The 7,364-nt window shown below is 34.1% G+C and overlaps 2 protein-coding genes across 2 annotated transcripts; both read left to right on the top strand.

Annotated features, from left to right (window-relative positions):
• The first annotated feature begins 2,253 nt into the window (after positions 1-2,253).
• Positions 2,254-5,409, top strand: LOC110783059 (F-box/LRR-repeat protein At4g14103-like). The gene is made up of 4 exons (XM_056841142.1): positions 2,254-2,484; positions 3,364-4,400; positions 4,492-4,638; positions 4,752-5,409. Exons 2-4 carry the CDS (start codon positions 3,375-3,377, stop codon positions 5,037-5,039), a joined length of 1,461 nt encoding a protein of 486 aa, XP_056697120.1. The 5' UTR covers positions 2,254-2,484; positions 3,364-3,374; the 3' UTR covers positions 5,040-5,409.
• A 560-nt stretch (positions 5,410-5,969) lies between these two features.
• Positions 5,970-6,623, top strand: LOC110783058 (NAC domain-containing protein 2-like). The gene has a single exon (XM_021987353.1). It carries the CDS (start codon positions 5,970-5,972, stop codon positions 6,621-6,623), a length of 654 nt encoding a protein of 217 aa, XP_021843045.1.
• Positions 6,624-7,364: the final 741 nt, after the last annotated feature.

The following is a 7,364-nucleotide window of genomic DNA, read 5'->3' as shown; positions in this document are numbered from 1 at the left end:
AGCACGACCCTAGGCTTAATCTACTCCTTTGAGTTAAAAACACTCACTGGGGGGTGTCACACTTAAGGACTAAGATCTATTTGGTGGTTACATCCAATAGTCCAATACTATTTGGTGGTTACATCCAATAGTCCAATACTATTGGGTGGTGGACTAGATTCACATTTTTCTGGTGGTTACATCCAATAGTTTAATATATACTAATGGATAGTTTAATATATACTAATGGGTGGTGGACGCGATCCACATCTCTCTGGTGGTTACATCCAATAGTTCAATATATACTATTGGGTGGTGGACTCGATCCACATTCCTCTAATGGTGAACTTATAAGAAATTAACAATAAACCCTCGTTACTTATTGTTATAGGTACTAGTTTTATAAGAATTGTTTATTAATTTGTATTTATGTGTTTGTTAAATTATTATTATTATTATTATTATTATTATTATTATTATTATTATTATTATTATTATTATTATTATTATTATTATTATTATTATTATTATATGTCTGTTTATCCAATCAGCGTTGATTACTCAGCTTTTGCTGACGTGTGTGTTTATTTGCTATGTGTGTTTGCGGCCATGTCTTTTTCTCGACGATCCTTTTGGAATTTGTCCTCTATGGTGAGCAGTAAAGATGACTGGAGCAGATTGATCGTGAAGGATTGTCTTTAGAAGTTAAAGGAAATCAAGTGTTACCGTTTAGTCTTTTATGACAGTTTTATACTTTTCAGTTGTAAATAGACCACCTAGTAATTCAGTTGTAATAGTTTAAGTCTTGTAAGCCTTAGCACTTGGCAATGTGGTCAAGTGTGGCGGTGATACCTCCGATTTAGGTGTAAGCTTCCGCATGTTTTTTTATAAAGTCTTTTATATTCTTATTTATTTAAAGTTAGTAAATCGGGGGTGTTACAAAGGTGTCTCTCCTTTGTTTACCTTGTTTGATGATATCAGGAAACTTGCAAAATGTTTCTCAGTTTTTGTTATTTCTCATGTTAAAAGGGTCGGTAATACGGTAGCCCACCTTGTGGCACGGGGGATACTAAGGATAGTAATGAGCTAGTTTGTATGGACTATTTTCCCCAAAGTATCACTATTTTGGCGAAGCTTGATTTGCAATAAGATTCCGGCCTAATTTTCCCTCAAAAAAAAAAAAAAAAAAACACCAGAAAATACTACAAAACAAAGGCATTAAAAGAAACACATAACAACAACTGCAACAGAATAGAAGCAGAAGCAACAAAGAAACACCCAACCTGTGCAAAGAAGCTCAACACAAGCAGCAACACCTAGCCTGTGCAAAGAAGATGCACCTAGCTAGCTTGAAACCAGCAGAAAACAAGCAACTGAAACAACAGACCAGCCTGAACATACGACATGCATCAGCAAGCCAACAAGCCTCCCCCAAAAGCAAGCAATACCCTGCACACACTAGTAGCTAGCACATGCACACACCAGAAGAGCAACCAAATTGCACACAGTAAACAACACACCAGCACCACTAACACTACATAAAGATTAACGAGTATAGAAAGTCTGTAGCTTTTCCTTCTGCAAAATTCTGATATGATCGTTGATCTGAATCGTATGCAGAATCTGATGACAAGTCTGAAAATATATCTAGAATCTTCGTTGGTTTCTTTCCTTCCAAATCTCATATACTGTAAGACTGAGGGACATTCTGTATTTATTTATTTATTTTTATTATCATTTATATTAATTATTATTATTATTAATATTATTATTATTATTATTATTATCATTATTATTCATTTATTATAATTATTCATTATTATTATTTATTATATACTCCGTATTATTTATTATTATTATTATTTTATTATTGTTGTTGTTGTTGTTGTTGTTATTATTATAATAAGTTCATATAAGTTCAGATAATATTTTTTTTGATAATCAAATTAATTCATTGACAAAACAGTCATACAACATCTACACAAAGATTTGCGTCTAACCAATACAATCGAATCAAATAAAAACTTTCTTTCACCATACATATGATAAGTTCAGATAAGTTGAATAGAACGCGCACTAAGGCTCTATTCTGTACGACTTATTTTGACTTATTTCAGACAAATAAGTTCAGTTAAGTTCTCGTAAAAAAAAAGTTCAGTTAAGTTCAGATCAGTTCAGATAACTCCAGATAATATAAGTTCAGCAAAAATAAATTTTTTAGACATATTCACACACAATCAATTTATTTGAGACAAAATAAGTTTTTTTCATATAGACTAAGTTAATCCAGCAACAAAAGAGGAAGGACAAACAACGAAAAAAATAAGAAGGAAAATGGGAATTGGATTTTAGACTTTTTTTTAATCCACTTATGCCCTACCATCGATACACATTAACGTCGGTAGCTCCGTACTTACTTGTCGAAGAAAACTAAGGTACTCACTACTCAGGCAACTCGAAAGCTCGCAGAACTTGAAGAAGAGAGAGATTCAACCCGCTCTTTCGGTATTTTTCTCTCCTTAATCCGTCTCAATTTTCAGCATTTCTTTAATTTTAGTTTTACTTTCAAATTCCATATTTCTTTAATTGATTCTCAGTACTAATTTAGCATTTTTTAAGTTCTAAATTCATTCGTTTCTTCTAGTTTTTCAGATTCTAGGGTTCTTATGTGATACTAGTTGAATCTTGACCTCAAAATTAGGTTTTGGAAATACTAGTTGAATTAGGAATCGACTCTGCTATTGCATTTCGTAAATTTCAATTGCCTGTTCTGCTATTTAGTATTGGGGATTATACATTGAACCAGTGTTCAAGATTTTAAAGTTTTATATAGTTGTGTATATTTTACAATTAATTCCTATGCTGCTACTTGGTGTTGTTCGTTTTCCAAGAATTTGATTTGATTTGATTATAATATGGGAATGAAGTGTACTTGATGTTAATTAGACCAAAAACCTTTCATTTCTTTAATTTTAGTTTTATTTTCAAATTCCATGCTTCTCTAATTAATTCTCAGTACTAATTTAGCATTTTTTAAGTTTTAAATTCATTCATTTCTTCCAGTTTTACAGATTCTAGGGTTAGTATGTGATACTAGTTGAATCTTGAACTCAAAATTAGGTTTCGGAAATACTACTAGTTGAATTAGGGATTCGACTCTGCTATTGCATTTCGTATTTTTCGGTTCACTGTTCTGCTGTTTAGTATTGGGGATTAATTCAAGATTTGTGAGTTTTAATTATAGAGTTGTGTCTATTTTACAATTAATTCCTATGCTACTTGGTGTTGTTCATTAATTTTCCAATAATTTGATTTGATTTGATTACAATCTGGGAATGAAGTGTTCTTGATATTAATTGGACCATAAACCTTTCATTTCTTCAGGATTCACGAGTATGGATTCAAGGTCGAAAATGTGTAAATCTGGCAGTGGAATTATTAGTGTAGTTGAAGATAGGTTGTCGAGTTTACCGGATGATACTTTGATTCAGATACTTTCTTTGCTTCCTACCAAGAATGCTGCTGCTATTTGTGTATTGTCCAAGGGATTATGGCGTGTTTTTCCTTTGCTTACGAGCCTCGACTTTGATGTTTCACCTATATCTCTTTGTATGGAACATCCTTATGCAGTCGAACTTTACCCCTCTTTTGTGACCTTTGTCTGTAATGTCTTGCAAGCATACCAGTCTCCGATTATCAGCAGGTTTAGACTTGGAGTTGGTAGTGTGGACTTTGACACCAGGTTTAGCTTCTTTAATAGACCTTGCCAGGAAGGTTGTCTTCCCGACATTGAATTAAAGCATCTTGATGCGTGGGTCTCTTTTCCACTGACACTTCAGGGTTTAAGGGAGCTTGATCTATGCATTCTGGTGAGGAAACCTGGTGATGGTCAGTTGTCCCCATCAATTTTCAAGTGTGAAACTTTGGAAGTGTTGAAGTTAGAGGTCAACCTTGATCTTAATCAAGTTATCACCATGCCATCCTATCATCTTCCAAACTTGAAGTTACTCCACTTGTCTGCCTCTCACATTTCTGATGATAAATTTCTGCCCAGAATAGTTTCAAGCTGCCCCTTACTTGAAGACCTCACCTTTCAAGCCTTTGTGGATGACGGCTATTGCGCCACTATCTCTTCATCTTCCCTTCGGAGATTACGTTTATTAATTCAAAGAAATTGTCCTGACAACAGTGAGTTGGTGTGTATCCATACTCCTAATTTGGAGTGCCTTGAGTACTGGGATAATTATTCATATAAGTACTCTATCCCTATCATGCATCGTCTTGTTAAGGCATACATAATGTTTGAATTAATCTTACAAGCTTATAATAGGTCATATTTGGCCAATCTTCGGCAAATGGTTAGCCTAATGAGGTCTCTTTCTAGGGTTCAGCATTTAAAATTGCTTGGCGACTTCTTGGCGGTTTGTCTCAATCTCTTATTCTAATTCAAGCTGAATTACCCTTTTCTATCCTTTGTAATAATTAAAATGTTGGCTAACTTTTGGTTGGCAGGATGTAGACCATAATCCAATTTTGGAACACTTGCCCGTGCTTCCAAATCTGACTCACCTAACTTTGGGTAGTGCTGGCTATTGGGATAAAGTGTTGTTGGCATTTCTTAACTCTTCACCTGTCCTAGAAACACTTGTTTTTGAAGAGGTCAGTGTATTTTCTTTCGGTATTATTCTACTTTTGCAGAATGGATTATTGATGATCAATCCGATCCGTCTGTAGACTTATGTTTTATTTCTTCATTTTTGTGTTCATTGCAGGGATTCATTGGGTTTGATGTCCATGGAGAAGATAACCTTAGAAAGGAACGAATATTTTTCAGCACAAGTGATGAAATTCCTTCATGTTGCGAGACTCATCTAAAAAGAATAGTGATAAAACAATTCAAAGGGACAAAACGGGAATTACGAGTGATCAAGTTTCTATTGAGACGTGCATTTGTTTTGGAAGAATTGGTCATTTGTGAGGATAGTTATCCAATTTTGAATCGACGGTCGGGTGACTACATATTGAAGACTCTAGCAAGAAGAGCCTATGACAAGTGGTAGTTTGAAGATTGGTCATGAAAACAGTCCGCAAGCAAATCATCATCTTAGATCAGAACCTATAATAGTTACAACTTGTTTGTGCTTAATTGCTTCTTCTTATTTCGCTAATAGATTGAAAGAGCAGACGAGTATATGTCAGTCAATTAAAGGAGTAGATATTTTGCAAAGTTGATCTGGTGAAGAAACTCAACTTGTAACTATTATATTGTTCTGTCATTGTGTTTTTTGTAATGACAGTATGTACTGTTACAAAACTCTTTGTATGAAGGAGTGTGATGAAGAACATTTTGTGACAGTAGATTGAAAGAGCTGATGTATGTAGTGAATTGAATGAATGAAGGAGTGTGCTTCTTCTTTGGCTAATAGATAATCTGAAGTTATTGCATATTATATAAAGTTCTAACTTGAGTTATGAGTAGTGCTTTTTCAGAGTTTCACTCAATTAAGGATCAACAAATTGTTATCCTTGGGGAATATTCTTGCGTGGATCCGGTCCACAATAATATTAGTCTAATAGTAGTCGAATTATTGTTGGCCTTGGAGTTTTAGTCTAATAATAAGTCTGCTTGTTTATCATAAATATTAAATAGAGTTTTAGGCTAATAATAAGTCTGCTTGTTTATCAGATTTCTCTGTATTTCCTGGTAATTTCTGTATTTATTTTGGTATCTTATCTCCAACAAATTAACGAGTGATAAAATTTCCTTAATTACTAGAGTTTGTTTAATCTAAGATTGTTTTAATTAATCCCACAATCATTAGGACACCTTATTCCCTACTTTCTTTTATCTTGTTTTCTTGCATTACTTGGATCATACTTCCATAGACTTCAGTTTATACTTCCATCATATTTCCATAGACTTGAGTTCATACTTTCATCTTTCTTAAACTCCGATCCATCAATCAATCGATCTTGCTACCTTTCTAGCAATGTCGAATCTACTTCCATTGCCAGGGTTTTGTTTCGATCCAAGTGACTACGAATTACTTAACTTTCTTTTAAGAAAGATAAATGATAAACCACTTCCAGTATGCCCTCGAATGCCTGATGCTAACATATACGGTGATCATCCATCTCAAGTTTTCGATTCTTTTGGACAATCAGATTTCGAAGAAGAAGATACTGTCAGGTATTTCTTTACTGAGTTACAGCCTGTCTCAAAGAAGAAAGGGGTCATCACCAAGAACGTTATTCGAAGGGTGGGTGGTTATGGTTATTGGAAAAACGCGGTCCCTAAACCAATTATGGTAAAGAATAACCAAGGTGAATATGTTAAGGTCGGATCACGAACATCTCTTAAGTTTATAAAAGATGAGGCTATTGTTGATGATCATGTTGAGTGGAGCATGATTGAGATTTCAACACATGATAGTAATTGGGTTCTTTGTAAAATCACCAAGAAGATCCTTAAACAAGTCTCCAACAAAAGGCAGCTTCAATGTCAAGAAACAAGCAGTAGTATCATTAGTACTAATTCTGCTACTACTACTGTTGCTGATGATGGTGTCCAAGGAAACGCGTTTCTGTCCAAGTTGATCAACCTCGATTTTGATGAGCCTTTTGGATTTGTATTCAATAATTAAGTAGATTTGGCCTACAGGTTTTTACCTTCCACTTGGAAGGGTTTTTCTTGTTTCAGGCATTAGGTTTTAAGCTTTAAGCTTCCTAAGAAATCTATATTCTTATAAATAGAGACTTGATTATGTGTTTGTACATTACATTATGTACATTCAAATTCAATAAAAAGTTGGAAGTTAATTTGCTTATACTTGATCTCTATACAGTTATTTTGTGTCCATTATATATGTTGGTGATTTCTCCTGTACAGTTATTTTGTGTTATAGTAGCTAGCTAACTGCATGACTAAGCCTATATATTAAGATCTGTACATTTCTTTTTGTTGTCAGTTTCTAGTTGATGAAACAATCCATCACATTCCACCCACTTCTATAAGTTTTACCTGGCCAGGAACAAAAGTTTTGCAGTTATTTAGTGCAACAGGCATGTCAATGAGGTTATGAGGGTACGTGTGTCGTTAATCGTAATGAATGTTCTTAATATGCAGTTATTAGTACGTGTAATAGGCATATCAATACTTGTCGTAGTTTGGTTCTACATAGTTGCTATGAAATTGTCTGGCTCGATCTCGTTCCATCAATGGAGCTGTTTTGTCACAGGATCTTTGCTGGTATAGATGATCTAGCTTCATGAAAAATCCTAACCTCGAATATATAGTTCAGAGAAACTTTAACATGATTAATTGAATTGGTTTTCAGATGTCTTTCCTCTGTCTCTTTTTGCTGTTATTGTGTCATTGAAATGTT

Source organism: Spinacia oleracea, chromosome 3 (assembly GCF_020520425.1).
Source record: "Spinacia oleracea cultivar Varoflay chromosome 3, BTI_SOV_V1, whole genome shotgun sequence".
Classification (NCBI taxonomy): Eukaryota; Viridiplantae; Streptophyta; class Magnoliopsida; order Caryophyllales; family Amaranthaceae; genus Spinacia; species Spinacia oleracea.
The sequence above is the reverse complement of the archived record's forward strand: the minus strand, read 5'-3'. Positions and strand labels throughout refer to the sequence as shown.

Coding starts and splice junctions, on each gene's coding strand:
- LOC110783059 (XM_056841142.1), top strand. CDS start 3,375: ATGGATTCAAGGTCGAAAATGTGTAAATCTGGCAGTGGAATTATTAGT. Junction 4,401..4,491: donor TGCTTGGCGACTTCTTGGCG/GTTTGTCTCAAT, acceptor TTTGGTTGGCAG/GATGTAGACCATAATCCAAT. Junction 4,639..4,751: donor AAACACTTGTTTTTGAAGAG/GTCAGTGTATTT, acceptor TGTTCATTGCAG/GGATTCATTGGGTTTGATGT.
- LOC110783058 (XM_021987353.1), top strand. CDS start 5,970: ATGTCGAATCTACTTCCATTGCCAGGGTTTTGTTTCGATCCAAGTGAC.